The following is a 19,133-nucleotide window of genomic DNA, read 5'->3' as shown; positions in this document are numbered from 1 at the left end:
TGAATGACTTCTGAAATTGCTCTTACGTCTTTGTGCCACTCCTTCAAGATTAAATTTCTAAACAGTGGTATCTGATAAGTCAAGCAAAGGTCATATGCTCAAGCCGTGGCAGAGGATGGAAGGAGAAAATCCAGCCCATTTAGTTTCTCTCATGGCAGGCTAGGTCTTGCCTCCAAATAATATTATGCAATGGAGGATTCTTACTAATAGAAAAGGAGTTCAGCTGCTGGGCAGCCTTTCAAAACTGACAACACCTGGGCTGGGTGTGGTGGCTAATGCCTGTAATCCCATCGCTTTGTGAGGTGGAGGCTTGTGGATCGCCTGAGCCCAGGAGTTCGAGACCAGCCTGAGCAACACGGGGTAACTCCATCTCCACAAAAAAATACAAAAATTAGCCAGGCATAGTGGCACCTGCCTGTAGTCCCGGCTTACTTGGGAGGCTGAGATTCACTGGAGCCCAGGAGGTGGAGGTTGCAGTGAGCCAAGATCGCCCCACCGCACTCCAGTCTGGGTGACAGATTGGGACCCCGCCACAAAAAAAAAAACAAAAAAAAACACTCCCAGCATTCATTAACCAAACTTTGATTTGCTCATCTGTGAAATGGGCATCTGACTGCCTAGTACCTTCCTCACAGGTTTGCTGTGAGAATTCGACAGCGTATGCATGTTGCAGTTAGCATGATGTCTCACATAGGCTGAGCATTGGATTGGATAAATTTCAGCTATTCTTACTAATTCTTGTGACTCTGAGCAAGCCATATAGAATCTCTGTGCCCACATTCTCACTCACTGAAGGAAGATTACATTAACCGTACTAAATTAGTCAGCATAGGCTAACTGCTGAAACAAGGGACCCCTCAAATCTCAGTGCATTATTTCTCATTCACTTCATTGTCCAGTGAGGGCTGCTGGGATTGGAATGAGGTCCATACAGGCACTCAGAGGCCAAGTCACCTTCTATCTAGTGGCTCTGCCATATACCCGGGGCCTGTATTATGTTGGCAGAGGACGAACAATAGCACAAAGGACTGGGTTTTATAGGGACCCAGCCTGGAAGTGGCATATATCAATTCTACCTCTATTCCATTGGCCAGAATTCAGTCACATGAGCTGCACCTAACCACAAGAAGTCAGTTTGGGAAATAATACGCAGCTATGTGTTCCAGAGGAAATGGAAACAAGATTTGGTGAAACACAGCAGACTCTGTCACACCTACCTAACCTCCTCAGAGGGTTGCTAATAAAAGCGCATGTGAACGCCAAGTGTGAAACTGCTATGGAAAGTGATAAACTAATATGAGCTACAGGTGATGCTGCTGCTATTGATTAAGCCAGGTAGTTTCTGTGCATCCTCCACATTGCTAAAACATACAGCAATTTGGGTATGAGAAGAAACCAAAATATAATCAGAAGGTCCTTCCTCCTGTAGGGGAGACTCCTTAACTAGTAAGGCTTTATTTCTCCACTTGTATCTTCAAAAATGGGCCACTCTGGGAGCGGTGACTCACGCCTGTAATCCCAGCACTTTGGGAAGCCGAAGGGGGTGGATCACAAGGTCAGGAGTTCGAGACCAGCCTGGCCAATATGGTGAAACCCCATCTCTACTAAAAATACAAAATTAGCCAGGCATGGTGGCACATGCCTGTAATCTCAGCTACTAGGGAGGCTGAGACAAGAGAATTGCTTGAATCCAGGAGGCGGAGGTTGCAGTGAGCCAAGTTGCACCACTGCACTCCAGCCTGGGCGACAGAGCGAGAATCTGTCTCAAAAAAAAAAAAAAAAAAAGGCCACTGCCCGTAAATAATCTCCTTTCTTTGCCCATTGGTCCAATCCACATGGGGGTGTGGTGAAACTGGAGGGAAGAAAAGGGAGCGAGCAGAATAAAAGAGCAGAAAGCTATTACTTTGAGGAGTGTAATTGTCAGAGCAGGCTGTCAGAGCAGCCTGAAGCAATCACTCAGTAGGGGCCAGCCTCCACAGCAGTAATTTATCGCCACATGAAGATGTTGGGGAGTTAATCACAGCACTGACATGTGTCAGCTCCAGGCATTGGGCTCAGCATAAACTTCATGCTTAGAAAATGAAAATAATTAAGAGGGCACACATTTGAAATGTACCACTAAAAAGGGAAGGCAGTCATCTTAGGGTCAGGTGAATGCCATGTTTGTAATCCACTGAACCAACTGGAAGAGCCTGTGGAGGGCAAATGTGTCCAAGGGTACTTTGTTATTTGTACCTGATAGATGCCTTTCACACTCTGTTTTGAGTCTCTGCATGGCCTGTCATGAAAGAGAAAAGCAAACACAATTTGCACAGGCTTTGCTACATGAATATTAGTGCTTCAGGAATGCTCTAAGATCCTGCCAGCTGCGGCTCAGGAAGGGGTCCAGGCCAGATCTGACTCATCCTGCTGCCTTCCTCCTGGAAATGATCCCCTTTCTCACCCTACTCCTGCTGGCTGAGCCCAGGTCCTGTCTGTCCCATATTTCCTTTGATCCAAGGAAAACTAAAAGTGGTTACTAGCTCCCAAGCGGCCTTTGTTTATAAAGGGGTTCCCACCTTAATATGTTTACTCAAAAAACTCGTCAAATAATTAGCTATAACAGAGCAATCAAACTGATCAAACAGTTCTTGGAGTAGTTCAAACCTTCAGAGAGTTATTTAATGACAGTTTTAAATAACTGAACTGGGGTCTTCCAGCATAGAGAAGTAGGGATTGTGGCAGAAACTGCGAGGGAGAATTTTAAAAGTGCTTAGAATAAAAATCTTTTCATTGAAAAAAAATGACAAGAATTGCCCACATAATTATGGCAATTTTTCCTTTCCTTTTGCAATGCAAATTCCTGGCAGAGTGTAAGAGAAACTGAACTCCACTGTCCCAGTTTTTCAAACTAAGAAAATAAAATAATTTGCTACCTAAACTTTCAACTTCTACTTTTGAAAGCTAAATTTAAGTTTTAAGAATCATACAACAAAAGAGACTACAGATAAACCTCATTACAATTTTTTAGTATTGAGCATTAGGTTATTTATTTTCCTTCTTCCTAAAGCTACTGTAGAAAGAAAATTCAAAGGACTAGTAAGAAAAATAGCTCAATTGATAAAAAGTCTGGTTTGTCAATGACATGCTAATACCTGTAACAGTTACTAATTATCTCAGCAGTGTGTCTCAGTTTTTATATTTAATATATTCTTCATCATTCTTAAATTAATAAATAGCAACCAATTGTTTTCTCTTTTACAAGCTTCATATGGAAAGAAAATTGAAAAAAAATATTTGTATTAGCAGAAAGTGAATATAAGGGACTTCCCAACCTCCCCTCCATATATTTACTGACAAGCAACTGACACGAGTGATAGCAAAGCAATGTGGTTAGTGAGGAATGGCGCAGAGTGTGCAGTTTCCTTTTTTCTAATGTTGATTTGTTTTCTGTGCTGACACAATCCTAGAGGTTACAGTTCAAAGGAAGCATCGACAACAGAAGTGGTTAGAGTACTGATTAAAAGAAGATTTTAAGAAAATGACCAATCACCATCAATCTTAATATTGGCTAATATGTATTTTTCTTTCTCATATTATTAAGTAAATAGTATAAACAGAATAATTCTATATTAGTATATCCATATAGTGCCTTTTGCAAGTAAATATGATTCTGGATATTTTATGACCTGTAATTACTTGAAATCGGAAAGCCCTTTTAGTTTCTCTTATTACCCATGTGTTGCTGAGACTAACTGAAGAACCAGTTAGGAGGTTTGTTCGTTCACGAAATAACATTTAAGAAATGGGTACCTGCTTATCACATAAAAGAATCCAGTTATTTACTTACCCTGTGAGGAGACATAATATGTTAGAATGCTTGTACACTGCAGATGGGAAGAGGTTTTTCCAGGAATTTAAATTGTGCAATAAGGCCACACAATCTTACTTTAAAAAAATGGTGAAGGGGTTTTAATTACACCATGAAGTTTTACAATTTTTTAGGTTTTTAGTTCTGGTTTTAGAAAACAGAGTAAAAGGATTACAGAGAAAAACTTCACCATTAGACAAGAAGTCAAAATGATTCTAAGGGCCGCGCAAACAGGCTTTTCCAAGAATTAATCATGAGGTGGTGCTTGGAGAATTCCTTTACTCCAGTGACTTTGAAACCCCCTTCTCACTCTCCACTAGTCTTTCAAAGGATTCATGGTGAATTGGGTCTAACGAGTATAACACGGCCGGCCGAAGGCATGAAGCTCACGCTACCCTTTCAGGGCGGAGAAGTTCCCAGGAGGAAGAATGGAGAAAAAGATCGCAGTTAGGCAGTCCTCCTAACCTCACCAAGGCTCCACCTCTCTCCAGAGCCGCAAGGCTCTGCCACCTGCGCCGGGAGAGGCTGCAATCACTGTCTCCTCCTCTTTCTTTCTTTCTTTTTTTTTTTTTTTCTTTTTTGCCTGGGGTGCCCGACAAAGCGCAGCCCGCAGTCTGGGCACTGCCAACTGACTCCAACTCCTTTTATGGTGAGAGGATGGATTCTTCGTTATTTCCCCGCCCAATCTGGTACCCACCCACCCACCCACCTACCACGTCCGCTGGGCGCACCCAAGTCTAACCCCGGGGCGCACGCGCTAGCGCAAACAGACACCGTATTTCTCCTCCTTTCTCGGCCAACCCTAGGTAGAATCCTAAAACAACTGCCCTCTCTTCCACGATCTAGATGTTGCGGCCCGCGGACAGGAGGTTCAAGAAATAGTACACTCCGAGCGGCAGGCAGCGAGGCGGAAACGGTCGCCGGTTTCAGTGGTGGCCCCACTGGAAGCCGAGTTCAGGAGCGGCTAAGCGGTCGCCGGGGAAAGCACCGAGGCTTCCCAAGGTCTCCTCCGAGCTCCCACTCCGCACCTCCGAGGGCGTGAAAACCACGGGAGCCGCCCCGCCCCACGCAGCCCAGCCCCGCCCCAGCCCAGACACCGCCCCCCGCCAGTCTTCCCAGCTGCGCCCAGGGAGGACGCGCTCCGCCCCCTTCCAATCCGGCCAATGGGCGCCCGGGCAGCGCGCGGTTTGCCTCCGCCTCCGCCAGGGAAACTTGGAGGAGGAGAAAAGTTTGTACAGAGGGTGGAAAAGCGAGAGCGGAGCTCCAAGCCCGGCAGCCCGAGAGGAAGATGAACAGCCCCAGGCCAGAGCCTCGGGCAGAGTGGACCCCGAGCCGCCCCCAGGTAGCCAGGAGCGGCCTCAGCGGCAGCCGCAAACTCCAGTAGCCGCCCGTGCTGCCCGTGGCTGGGGTGGAGGGCGGCCAGAGCTGGGGACCAAGGCTCCGCGCCACCTGCGCGCAAAGCCTCACACCTGAACGCTGTCCTCCCGCAGACGAGACCGGCGGGCACTGCAAAGCTGGGACTCGTCTTTGAAGGAAAAAAAATAGCGAGTAAGAAATCCAGCACCATTCTTCACTGACCCATCCCGCTGCCCGTCTTGTTTCCCAAGTTTTTGAAAGCTGGCAACTCTGACCTCAGTGTCCAAAAATCGACAGCCACTGAGACCGGCTTTGAGAAGCCGAAGATTTGGCAATTTCCAGACTGAGCAGGACAAGGTGAAAGCAGGTTGGAGGCGGGTCCAGGACATCTGAGGGCTGACCCTGGGGGCTCGTGAGGCTGCCACCGCTGCTGCCGCTACAGGTGAGATGGCGTTGGGCTGACGTTGGGGTCAACGGGTAGAGAACGCAGGGATGCGGCCCTCGCCGAAGAGAGCCAAGAAGGGAAGAGCGCGCTCTCCAAATTGCTTTTGTAACTTGTTTTCAGTGAGCATTTTATTGATTCAGAATCTATCAAGAATAGCACTAGCGAGCTCCTTTTCCCTTGAGATGGGTCTTATTCATCTTGGCAATGTAGTGAGTTGGATTGGGGGGAGGAAGAGGAATGGGAAAATCAGTTTATAAATATTAATGTCAGCAAGAGTGTGCTGTTGGCAGGACGTATCGCGAGCCTGGAGATTTTGGTGGCCGCAGTTGGTAAGTGGGTACAATCCAGAAAGTAGGATCGAGTTACTCCCCTTGTCTTATCAGTGTATCGTTTCTCGGGCGCGGGTCTAACACCTTACAAGTGGTAATTTCCGCTCACGGCAGCTTTGTCTCTCTTCTACCATCCCCAGACCCAGCCTTGCACTCCAAGGCTGCGCACCGCCAGCCACTATCATGTCCACTCCCGGGGTCAATGCGTCCGCCTCCTTGAGCCCCGACCGGCTGAACAGCCCAGTGACCATCCCGGCGGTGATGTTCATCTTCGGGGTGGTGGGCAACCTGGTGGCCATCGTGGTGCTGTGCAAGTCGCGCAAGGAACAGAAGGAGACGACCTTCTACACGCTGGTATGTGGGCTGGCTGTCACCGACCTGTTGGGCACTTTGTTGGTGAGCCCGGTGACCATCGCCACGTACATGAAGGGCCAGTGGCCCGGGGGCCAGCCGCTGTGCGAGTACAGCACCTTCATTCTGCTCTTCTTCAGCCTGTCCGGCCTCAGCATCATCTGCGCCATGAGTGTCGAGCGCTACCTGGCCATCAACCATGCCTATTTCTACAGCCACTACGTGGACAAGCGATTGGCGGGCCTCACGCTCTTTGCAGTCTATGCGTCCAACGTGCTTTTTTGCGCGCTGCCCAACATGGGTCTCGGTAGCTCGCGGCTGCAGTACCCAGACACCTGGTGCTTCATCGACTGGACCACCAACGTGACGGCGCACGCCGCCTACTCCTACATGTACGCGGGCTTCAGCTCCTTCCTCATTCTCGCCACCGTCCTCTGCAACGTGCTTGTGTGCGGCGCGCTGCTCCGCATGCACCGCCAGTTCATGCGCCGCACCTCGCTGGGCACCGAGCAGCACCACGCGGCCGCGGCCGCCGTGACCTCGGTTGCCTCCCGGGGCCACCCCGCTGCCTCCCCAGCCTTGCCGCGCCTCAGCGACTTTCGGCGCCGCCGGAGCTTCCGCCGCATCGCGGGCGCCGAGATCCAGATGGTCATCTTACTCATTGCCACCTCCCTGGTGGTGCTCATCTGCTCCATCCCGCTTGTGGTGAGTGACCGGGGCTGGGGCCCTACTCGGCCTTTTACTCGCATCCACCTCCCGCCTCCATTCCCCGCTCCCTGCTTTCCCTCTGAGTCCTTGGCAGTGAACGTGTCTCCTTTAGGTCGGGGCTGGGATTCCCACACTGTTTCTCAGAGCAGGCCCAACCCTCTTTGAAGTCCCAACCCTAACGAGATTTAGCAGGTGCTTTGCCCCTACATCCCCCAGTTTATGTTCCCGGAAGCCTGGGTTTCTTTCTCCACCGAGACAGCCCTTACCCCTTGCTGCCTGACACTGGCCGAGTCTTCCAAGAAAACCCCCCGCACCTCTGTTAGAGGTGGAGGGGAGCCTGCTGTAGTGTGACTTAGCCCACTCCTCCGTACTGTGAACTGCAAAACCTGAAACGTCAGGGATGGTGATCTGTTCGTTGTAAACCATTTTTAAGGAAAGTGGGGTTTTTGGTGTTTTGATGTATGCAAGGTTTCTTGAATTTCTTCCCCCGTGGATTGCGTAGAATTTTAAAGCTAGAAGAGATATCAAGAGGTGTTTTAGTCTAACTCCCTCACTTCACTGAGGGAGTGAATGATATGCTTAAAATAATCCAGCCGAACCTACACAGTCAAGCTAGGCTCCCTGCTCTTTACCATGGTGTGCCCTGGGAGGGCAGCTTAAAGCACACAAATTCTAATTCATATACAGGGCAGGGTCCAGACTCAGTTTCTTTCATTCTGTCTAGACCAGGAAAGCAAAGTTTCTCAGGGTGACTAATTATGGACAGGCTGATATACATAGGGTGTGAGATTTGAATTCTCGACAACTGTGCGAGGTACAGTACCATTTTAGAGAAACCGAGGTTTAGAGATGGCTGTCTTTGTTTCTTCAAGCCAAAGCTCTACAGCTTGTAATGGACCTTAGGCCGTCTGAGGCCAGACCCAGCTCATGTGTTATTACATCACGTCTCCCTCGTAGAACATTTCTCATTTTGGCGTTTGTAAAGCGTGGGTTGGAGTTTTGGTACACTTCATTTTTAGTTCATCTTTTAAGAATTGCCTTTGGATTAACTTTTAAAATATGATAAACAGAAAGGTTCAAACCCTACCTAGTTTTCTACTTTGCCTGTGGCTAAAATGGAATGCACCAGAAGCAGATGGGCAGAATAATGCAATACTTTATCTAGAGTTTCTCTTGAAAGCAACTAGTTATGAGTTCTTCCATCTTCCAAAACACTGCATTCCTGGAAATTCTAAACTACCAACTCAAAAAGAGATAACTGCTTTTTCTTATGCTTGTTGGGAACAAGAGAATATAAAAATGTAATGGGTTATTATTCTTTCCTTTTCCTTATTGATACTGTCCAGGGATCTTTGGTGTAAAAATATATCTTTGATAAAAGTGACTGTAAATGGAAGGAACTTAGAGGGGGCTCAGAGCCAGAATACAGTAGGTTCTTACCAATTTGTATAAACAGAAGTAAATATAATAGGCCATAAGAGCCTTTAAGCCATTCCAGGACCCAATATAATTTACAGAGTTAAGTCACACTTGAGCCACATAAATATATTTTACTGTCTGTAATGGCAACCTAGAATAAAGTGAGATTTTGGAAAAAACAACACTGCTCCTGATGGGGCCCCTGTTCCTGGGTCTCTGCCTTGTGTTTTACAGAACAGTAAATGACAAAGTGAATGGTTGTTATTTTCAGAACATCCACTTAAAGGGACAGAGGAATTAGAGCTAGAAGGTTAGCAACATGCACATACTTTATAAATGTGTTTTGGTTGGAAGTAAGCATGTAAAGCTATGGATTTCTGCACAGCCACGGATGAATTATTTTCTTCCAACATCTAGAGAGACATACAAGGCTTAATTCACCTCATAGGCTGAAGTGGTAGACCTGGACCTAAGATTCAGGGCCCTTACACAAAGCCTTGAAATTATTTGAGGACCTAGAGGCAAGAAATTATAGGAGCTGTATTTGTGGTTTGCAGATTAACCACATTTTAACTAACAAGAAATACTGTCCACCTGTATAATGTTAGTAACGTGTAGTAAATTTTAAGTAATCTTGACCTGAAAATTGAAACTAGCTCAATTAAGAAGTAATCCCATTAGTCAAGTATTTATATAGCTTTGTGAGAAATAAGGAATCCTAAAATAGCAGTGGCATCAGTTTGTTGCCTTTAGTTTTGGCTACTAAAGTCTAATTTCAGAATCAGTTTAATTATAAATTAGTGATAAATGATGGGTTCATTATGCTACCCACCCACCCCCCCACACAATTTAGCAATTACTGAAATAATCAAAAACCCTTCCGCAAATACAGTCTTCCTTGGCTTCCTTTTACAACTTTCTTTTTTCATGTTTTCATATTCATGTTGTAAATTAAGATTAAAGCTCAGAACTCTCTGACATTGAAAGCAGTTGAGCTTATCTTCAGTTCCAAAGAAACTAATGAAGCATCTAATTTTATCAAATCAAGTGGTTGCTAATCCCATTTAAGGAAAATCAAAGCGTTGGAATCATTTTAAATGCTTTGGAAAGGCTAACATGGCAAATATAGTTTACTTGGAATTTCAGAAAGCTTGATATAATACCTAAGGAAAACAAGCAGCCACTGAAAAGCAGCCAAGGTTTTGCCTCCTGGACACCAGGGAAGAAAGAGCTACAGCTCTTAGAGGGGGGTTGGTATTGAGTTTAGTATAAAAAATACATTTTAATTTGCTATCCAAAATATACATATTTCATAAATAGAGTTAAGATTGGAGTGGAAATTTGAGAAAGGTTGGGAAATTAGTTGTGGATGTAAGGAACTGTGCTGAACCTGCAGCATTCTTTGAACTGGCTCATAATTAATGATCAGAGAAGGTGTAAGTATGATCTACAAGGAACATCACATGACAAGATTTAGTGGGTAGGTGGTTCTTGTCATTTTGTCCATTCTTCTATTTATAACCAGTCTCATAGTTTTTTTAAATATAGGAGAATTTTGGAAGTGAGAACTTCTAAAATTTTGTGAGAACAAGAAGTGAGAGTCTACATTTAAGATAAACGAAAAGGATTGAATTCTTTAGAAATATGCAAGCAAGACAGCCTCCTAAGGTCCTGGTTTTAAATGCTGTAGCTTGGTGAATTACTAGTGCCTAATTTTGCAGTTACTAATGAATATTAAGATGATTATTATAATCAAATATTTTGCCTTAGGGCTAAACAGTTACTATAGGGTTTCGAAGGTCATTTTCCCCCATACACAAGCAACCCAAGACTGTATTTATTGCTTACTTGTTTCTTTTATTTTTTAACTCTGAAGTAACAAATACTCATCTCAGCTAGGGGCAGAACAGCTAATTTGATTAATCTTCTGCCTTGGTGAGGTAAAACTTAGGTCCTTAGGAAAATACTTCCTGTGACTGTTTATTTGGTTCCTTACTATAAACTAGTTGTCTCTATAAAGCTTTCACCAGCATTTGATCAGCAAAAGTTTATAAGGACACATAAAAACTTTGTAAATAGATATGCTTTTGTTTACTGTAGGCAAACTGGAAGTGGAGTCATAAAACAACTGATGGGATGTCAGATGAGTGTGAAGCACATCTATACATACAAGAGAAATGCCACAAATTTGGGTATGACTGTGACAGAATCTAAAAGACTGGATTTGTTCAAATAAGTTTGGCTAAGTTTAAAAAATTGCGATGCCTAGAAGGAAGTTTTAAGTCATAACATGCAATTGCAGACCCAGTAGTAGTAACCTGAAGACTATTGAGTAACATAAAAGTAAGTTATTTCCACATCTGGCATTTCATTCGAATCTTGAAAAGCTCTAAGGAGAAAGTAGGGCTGACCAGTATTTTCACTCTCTCTACACCTCAGTTTCCCAAGCTGCAAATGAAGAATTTATATCATTCTGCAACTTACAGGGTAGCTATAGGTGAGTCCTCGTCTAATGCTCATTTCACTATGCTTTCTTGACCTGTCAATTTGTTTGTATTGAATATCTCCTAACAAGATTTTTTTCTTAGCCCTGACGTGATTCTTGTAGTCTCCTATCAGAATATTCAATGTGAGAGCTTTAAAAACAAACAAATAAAAAAAAAAAACCAGAAACTTTCAGTGTAGAGGTTGACCTATAAAGCCTGTAGAGATTTAACTTGCCTTCTACAAATGGCCAGCTAGTGGCCTAGAAGGAACAAGAACCAAGCTCTCCTACACACCACCCAGTCAATAATTATTTCCACTATTCTTTACTTGAAAAAAAGAAAGTGATAAGAACTTCTAGTAACAGCTGTGTCAATTTTGGACTCTTAACAAGGCAGTGGGATAACTGAGCACATACAGAAAATTCCTTTTATGTGCTTGGAACAGAACAAGTAGCACACATTCAAATCCAGCTACAGATCTTGTCACTTATTGGAAAGCGTTACTGTTTTGACAGTCCATTACTAAATCTGTCTAATCAAGAGTTCAACATTCTTTCTTCAACATTCCCTGCAAACAAATTATTAAGTAGGAAGTACATGTTTTTGATACCATATTATTAACTATATCCCAAAGCTACCTCTAAGCTACAGTTTTCAAATTATTGATACCTTCCACACTGGGCAAGCTTCCACATATGGGTTAAAAAAAAAGTAATGAGAGCCAACATATCTGTTATACGATAGGTACTGTACTAAGCACTTTAATAATTTGTACATACGTTATAAGGAGCAGAGCCAGGATTTGAACAGAGGCTTGTTTGCTTCCAAAGCTTGGGCATTTATCTCTACAGCATATAGCCTCCTTACAGCTTTCTTGCCACCACATCTTCTTCTGAACTTATTGCATTTCCTCAAAGTTATGTTCCACTGCTCCTGAGCCCTAATCTCTAATCATCCTAAAAAAAAAAGTGTGAATAACATAATTTTAAAAAAATTAGGTGGGTGTGGTAACATGTGCCTGTGGTCCCAGCAACTTGGAAGGTTGAGGCTGGAGGATTGCTTGAGCCCAGGAGGTTGAGGCTGCAATGAGCCATGTTTGTATCACAGCACTCCAGCCTGGGTGACAGAGTGAGACCCTTTCTAAAAGAAAATAAAATAATTTAGAATACTGTAATATGCCAATATTAACAACAAACCACATGTACACAGCAGGAGCTACTAAGAAAAAGACTTAAAATTGGAAGAAAGGAGATACGTTGTTTGTATTCAGTGAGTTTTTTTGTTTTTGTTTGTGTTTTTGTTTTGAGACAGAGTTTCACTCTTGTCGCCCAGGCTGGAGTGCAATGGCGCAATCTCAGCTCACCGCAAACTCCGCCTCCCGGGTTCAAGTGATTCTCCTGCCTCAGCCTTCCAAGTAGCTGGGATTATAGGCATGCGCCACCACGCCCGGCTAATTTTGTATTTTTGGTAGAGACAGGGTTTCTCCATGTTAGTCAGGCTGGTCTCAAACTCCTGACCTCAGGTGATCCGCCTGCCTCAGCCTCCCAAAGTGCTGGGATTACAGGCATGAGCCACCGTGCCCGGCCGTATTCCCTCCTGACTCGGAGGTTCAGTTTTATCAGCAACACACTCTTCCAACACTGAAAACTGCCTGAACTTGTTTAATTATGTAAAATATAGGGCCTGTTGGACAAGAATTCCTAAAAGTGCTTTCACCCCCTCACGAGACATTGAAGCACTACTCCGGATGTCCCCATCTCAACTGGGGTTGTTGTCCCTGTCCTCTTGGAAACAGCAAATCAAGTAGCCTATTTAAAGTGAAGCAGAGGTTGCTATATGTTTTCAAACATTGCAAGATGCGTGGAGTTTTTGTTTGTTTTGTCTTTTTTCTTTCCCTACTTGAAGTAAGTCTCAATTGAGATACGCTGCAAAGTAAAACTCATATTGATTCTTTTCAATCTGACCAACTTTTGAGAATGTTTTTACCTGAATTTGGACTTTTGCTTTTTAAACTCATACTTTTACTACCCTGTGAACTCCCCTTTATTGAAAAGACATTGAATGACCAGGTTCAGTGGCTTGTACTAATTGTAAACTTTTCCTCCCCCATGGAAAACTTTAAAATAGAGCATACTTTTAATATAGCCTCCTTTCATTCCGTCCTATACTAGTCAAAATCCATTGCTGCTGTGGATGAGATGAGGCACAGAAATGATTCTTTACTTGCCTCTCATCACCTTTGATTATGAAAACCTATTATTAATTGTTTTACAACATTCCAACCTTTCTAAAAGGCCACAGAAATTTTAAAATGCTAACTCCTAATGTACTTCTTTGAATGGCTATAAATTCCATTTTAACTATTCAAAAATTTTCTTCCTTTCAGTAGTAGCCATGTTTCCTTTGAGGTTGTGGTAGGAGAAGCAACCAGCAATAAAACATTTTCAGTGTCAAAAATCTCAGAAACGTCAGGTTCAGACTTAACCAAAATTCTGTTCTGCGAGTCTCGGAGATGGCTTTACACAGGGCTTGTTAGGGAGGTATTGAGTATCAGAAACTCTCAAGTGGAGCAACACTGCCACCTGGAGGCTTGAAGGCTCAAGTTCGCATAAACCCGGCCGTAGGTCTTTTCCAGAAACCACACACAGGACTTGATACTAACAGATTTAACTCCATCATTTCTTCTACCCTTAGGAACATAGTATGTGATGTGAATAAAATATAGACCTCATGCTTTTTACCAACAATTCCATTGTCAGGAAATAATGATTAAACAGAAAGCCAGACTGGTAGAACAGAAAAGGCAACATGGAGGTCCAGACCAGACTCTGCCACCAACAGGACGGGGGACATCCTAAGTTCCTCAAAACCTCTGGGTCTCAGTAACAAATACCTCATCTGAGAAAAGGCCTGTAGAGTTGAGGGAACTGCTGAGTTTCCAGGCATAGCTGAAGACCTCAAAGCTTATGGAAGGAAGAAACCAAGATGCTTTATTTTACTTTCTGTAAAGATTTTTTTTTTAATCAAGTATGCTTTGCCTTGATACTATCATTTATCCCAGCGGAGTTTCTGAAAGTATTTCAAGAGGCGATATTACACACTGCTGTTCATTCTAGTTCATTCTTGATTTAGCTGTCTTCCATATATGAAGATATTAATTTCATCTTGGTTAGAGGCATTTCACTATTTTATTCTCTGAGATTTACAGGCCCATAATCCCATATCCAAAATATTTACGGGCAGATGAGTTTCAGAATTCACAATTTCTTGGCTTTTAGAAAAGTAATCAATAATATATTGCAAAATATGTAATATCCCCATCAGAACTGGAACAGTACTCCTGGACCAGAACATAGGAATATTCACTCTAAGTGGAATAAATTGAACTAAATGGCTTCACAGTCTGTTCAGTTCAGTTTTGCTGCCAAAATAAGTTTAGGTCAGATTTTGCAATGAGTGTAAGTTCTCAAAACAAAACAAGTGAATAACAACAAAACAATAACAAAGGAAATGAACAAAAATCTTTTGAGAGAGGATCAGAGACCTATAGCTAATTAAGATCTAAATTCCAGTTAAGGAAGAAAAAGAAATGCAGTTCTACCTTACTGATCCAGTATCATCCAGGAGTAAGTTTAATATAAGCTTAATTTTGCAGATTAATGAAATGTATTTCTTCGAATATTTTAAAGATTCAAAGAATCTTTAAAGGAAGAAAAAAATATTCTTCCTTCTTTTACCCAAATTGTTGAAAATCTTTCTATAATATCCTGACCCAAATATTGTTACATCTAGTAAGTGCCAAAGGAACACATGCAAATGGTCAATGAATCGCCTTTTCCGTTGTGAACTGACATCAGCCTCAACTAAACTGTCCCTGTTCCAGGTGATTCATACACCATGAGTCATTCATTGTTACGCTGTATATAGTAAGGCAGCAACGTCCTCAAGTCTTGTTAGAGATATTTGCCCCTAGTTAAATGGCTCCAGCTATGCTTTTGTTAGTTCTTTCTCCTTTTTGTGGTTTTTATGTATCTTCCTTGACTGTGAGACTCAACCTCTTCTCCCTAACCTAAAATAATTACTAAAGGCAAGAAATAATTACTAAATAATTACTAAAGATATATGGCAATTATTTTTATTTCTATACTACTGTTTCTATTTCTATTTCTATGTGAATTACCACTACTACTATTTCTATATTAATTACAGATGAGATTTTTATATAAATGTTCCCAGTGGAATTAGAAGTAATATCTAGGCAAAAAAAATCATAATACTTTAAGAGTAAATTTGAGGCTGAACATGGTGGCTCACTCCTGTAATTTTAGCACTTTGGGAGACTGCAGCGGGCAGATCACTTGAGCTCAAGAGTTAGAGACCAGCCTGGGCAACATAGAAAGACCTCATCTCTACAAAAATAATAACAGTTAGCCAGGCATGATGGCACACACCTGTAGTCCCAGCTACTCAGGAGGCTACAGCAGGAGGATTGCTGGAGCCTAGGAGGTCAAGGCTGCAGTGAGCAATGATTACACCACTGCACTCCAGCCTGGGCGACAGAGTGAGACCCTGTCTCAAAAATATATATACATGTACATTTAACAAATGCATTTTCCCCTAAGGATTAAAATGATCATGTAAGTTTACGCAAATTCATGCTCCATTCGCTGAATCATTTGAAGTTCCCAGATGTTGACATATCATTTCATTCTTCCATGACTTTGCACATGGAGCTACCTCTATTTGAAATGTGATGTCCTTCCTTCTAAATTTAGCAAATTCTCATTCATCCATTGTGATTACTATAACTGGGGAACAGAGTCATAGAGAAAATAAAAACTATTCTCTGGTCATTCTGGGTGACAGGAGATCCTGCTGTTGGTGTAAAACTTCTCAGCATATTCTTTCTAGACTAGAATAAAAGAATCTTGGCCTTGTTCTGGTGATTAGATGGTTAATTGACTTATAAAATGAGTTTCCTTTAAATTATGTAAAATGACAGCTGGAATAAGAGAAATCAGTAGCTTTTGGGGGGAAAAAGTTACTTCATTAGAATTACAAAAACTTAAAAGCACTCACAGAAATGAAGTTAATAAAGTGCTTCTCAAGAACACTTTATACATATGTGACCTGCACTCACATTGCATTTTTGTATACTGTCTTTGCTCTAGGGAAGATAATCATAAGATAGTTACAAAAATATTAAAGCTATACTAACTCAGAACATGTAATTGCATTTTTGCAGTGACTTGTTTTTATTTTTTTATTTTTTATTTTTAAACAGATTCTTGCTCTGTTGCCCTGGCTGGAGTGCAGTGGCATCATCTCAGCTCACTGCAACCTCCACCCGCCGCATTCAAGCCATTCTCCTGCCTCACCCTCCTGAGTAGCTGGGATTATAGGCGTGTGTCGCCACACCTGGCTAATTTTTGTTTTTTTGAGACAGTGTCTGGCTCTGTCACCAGGCTGGAGTGCAGTGGCGCGATCTCAGCTCACTGCAACCTCCGCCTGCCGGGTTCAAATGATTCTCCTGCCTCAGCCTCCCGAGTAGCTGGGACTACAGGCGCATGCCACCACACCCAGCTAATTTTTGTATTTTTAGTAGAGATGGGGTTTCACCATGTTGGCCAGGAGAGATGGGGTTTCGCCATGTTGGACAAGTTGGTCTCGGACTCCTGACCTCAAGTGATCCACCCACCTCGGCCTCCCAAAGTGCTGGAATTACAGGCGTGAGCCACCATGCCCAGCCCATGACTGGTTTTTCTGAGGCTTATTATGTAGCTTCCTCTTTTCCTGGAACTTACTACCAGAAATGAAGGCAGCTTCCTAATATTGATAAGGTAGACATAGCATTTATATGTTTTCCCAATTGATTAATGATGAAATCTAAATGTGCGATCTCACTTATGCAGGTGCGAGTATTCGTCAACCAGTTATATCAGCCAAGTTTGGAGCGAGAAGTCAGTAAAAATCCAGATTTGCAGGCCATCCGAATTGCTTCTGTGAACCCCATCCTAGACCCCTGGATATATATCCTCCTGAGAAAGACAGTGCTCAGTAAAGCAATAGAGAAGATCAAATGCCTCTTCTGCCGCATTGGCGGGTCCCGCAGGGAGCGCTCCGGACAGCACTGCTCAGACAGTCAAAGGACATCTTCTGCCATGTCAGGCCACTCTCGCTCCTTCATCTCCCGGGAGCTGAAGGAGATCAGCAGTACATCTCAGACCCTCCTGCCAGACCTCTCACTGCCAGACCTCAGTGAAAATGGCCTTGGAGGCAGGAATTTGCTTCCAGGTGTGCCTGGCATGGGCCTGGCCCAGGAAGACACCACCTCACTGAGGACTTTGCGAATATCAGAGACCTCAGACTCTTCACAGGGTCAGGACTCAGAGAGTGTCTTACTGGTGGATGAGGCTGGTGGGAGCGGCAGGGCTGGGCCTGCCCCTAAGGGGAGCTCCCTGCAAGTCACATTTCCCAGTGAAACACTGAACTTATCAGAAAAATGTATATAATAGGCAAGGAAAGAAATACAGTACTGTTTCTGGACCCTTATAAAATCCTGTGCAATAGACACATACATGTCACATTTAGCTGTGCTCAGAAGGGCTATCATCATCCTACAACTCACATTAGAGAACATCCTGGCTTTTGAGCACTTTTCAAACAATCAAGTTGACTCACGTGGGTCCTGAGGCCTGCAGCACGTCGGATGCTACCCCACTATGACAGAGGATTGTGGTCACAACTTGATGGCTGCGAAGACCTACCCTCCGTTTTTCTACTAGATAGGAGGATGGCAGAAGTTTGGCTGCTGTCATAACATCCAGAGCTTCGTCGTATTTGGCACACAGCAGAGGCCCAGATATTAGAAAGGCTCTATTCCAATAAACTATGAGGACTGCCTTATGGATGATTTAAGTGTCTCACTAAAGCATGAAATGTGAATTTTTATTGTTGTACATATGATTTAAGGTATTTAAAGTATTTTCTTCTCTGTGAGAAGGTTTATTGTTAATACAAGGTATAATAAAATTATCGCAACCCCTCTCCTTCCAGTATAACCAGCTGAAGTTGCAGATGTTAGATATTTTTCATAAACAAGTTCGAGTCAAAGTTGAAAATTCATAGTAAGATTGATATCTATAAAATAGATATAAATTTTTAAGAGAAAGAGTTTAGTATTATCAAAGGGATAAAGAAAAAAATACTATTTAAGATGTGCAAATTACAGTCCAAAATACTGTTCTTTCCAGGCTATGTATAAAATACATAGTGAAAATTGTTTAGTGATATTACATTTATTTATCCAGAAAACTGTGATTTCAGGAGAACCTAACATGCTGGTGAATATTTTCAACTTTTTCCCTCACTAATTGGTACTTTTAAAAACATAACAAATTTTTTGAAGTCTTTAATAAATAACCCATAATTGGAAGTGTATAATATAAAAAATTTTAAAAATCTAAGCAGCTTATTGTTTCTCTGAAAGTGTGTGTAGTTTTACTTTCCTAAGGAATTACCAAGAATATCCTTTAAAATTTAAAAGGATGGCAAGTTGCATCAGAAAGCTTTATTTTGAGATGTAAAAAGATTCCCAAACGTGGTTACATTAGCCATTCATGTATGTCAGAAGTGCAGAATTGGGGCACTTAATGGTCACCTTGTAACAGTTTTGTGTAACTCCCAGTGATGCTGTACACATATTTGAAGGGTCTTTCTCAAAGAAATATTAAGCATGTTTTGTTGCTCAGTGTTTTTGTGAATTGCTTGGTTGTAATTAAATTCTGAGCCTGATATTGATATGGTTTTAAGAAGCAGTTGTACCAAGTGAAATTATTTTGGAGATTATAATAAATATATACATTCAATCTGAGTTGCATATCCTCAGTTTGGGAAAACTTGTGGGGGCTTTTTTGTCGTTTCAGGTCATCATCTATATCCTTTTATATATTTTTTAAAAATTTATTGTGAAATAATTTTAAAGAAATATTGCAAGAAAAGTACAAAGTCTTGTATACACTTAGTAGAGAATGACACTTTACTCAAAGCCTCCAGTTTGTATGGGTGATGGAGGAGACAGTATTATGCTTAGCTTGTGACATATAAAGGACTCAAATAATTATTACTAAAATTAGCATATTTTAAATTTTGCAATTTTTTAACTGCCATTTTTATTTTTATTTATTTAT

At 42.4% G+C, this 19,133-nt stretch overlaps 1 protein-coding gene across 2 annotated transcripts; it reads left to right on the top strand.

Annotated features, from left to right (window-relative positions):
* Positions 1–4,590: 4,590 nt before the first annotated feature.
* On the top strand, positions 4,591–18,812 carry PTGER4 (prostaglandin E receptor 4). Of its 2 annotated transcripts, XM_055367496.2 has the most exons (4): positions 5,070–5,648; positions 6,121–7,036; positions 10,559–10,650; positions 16,857–18,812. In XM_055367496.2, the coding sequence occupies exons 2-4, from the start codon at positions 6,164–6,166 to the stop codon at positions 16,948–16,950; spliced, it is 1,059 nt and encodes a 352-aa protein (XP_055223471.1). In that variant the 5' UTR covers positions 5,070–5,648; positions 6,121–6,163; the 3' UTR covers positions 16,951–18,812. The 2 variants fall into 2 exon arrangements, with proteins under 2 accessions (XP_004058958.1, XP_055223471.1); XM_004058910.5 differs by lacking the exon at positions 10,559–10,650 and having other exon boundaries at positions 4,591–5,648.
* Positions 18,813–19,133: the final 321 nt, after the last annotated feature.

This window comes from Gorilla gorilla, chromosome 19, assembly GCF_029281585.2.
Source record: "Gorilla gorilla gorilla isolate KB3781 chromosome 19, NHGRI_mGorGor1-v2.1_pri, whole genome shotgun sequence".
Taxonomy (NCBI): Eukaryota; Metazoa; Chordata; class Mammalia; order Primates; family Hominidae; genus Gorilla; species Gorilla gorilla.
This window is presented reverse-complemented; position numbering and strand designations above follow the sequence as displayed.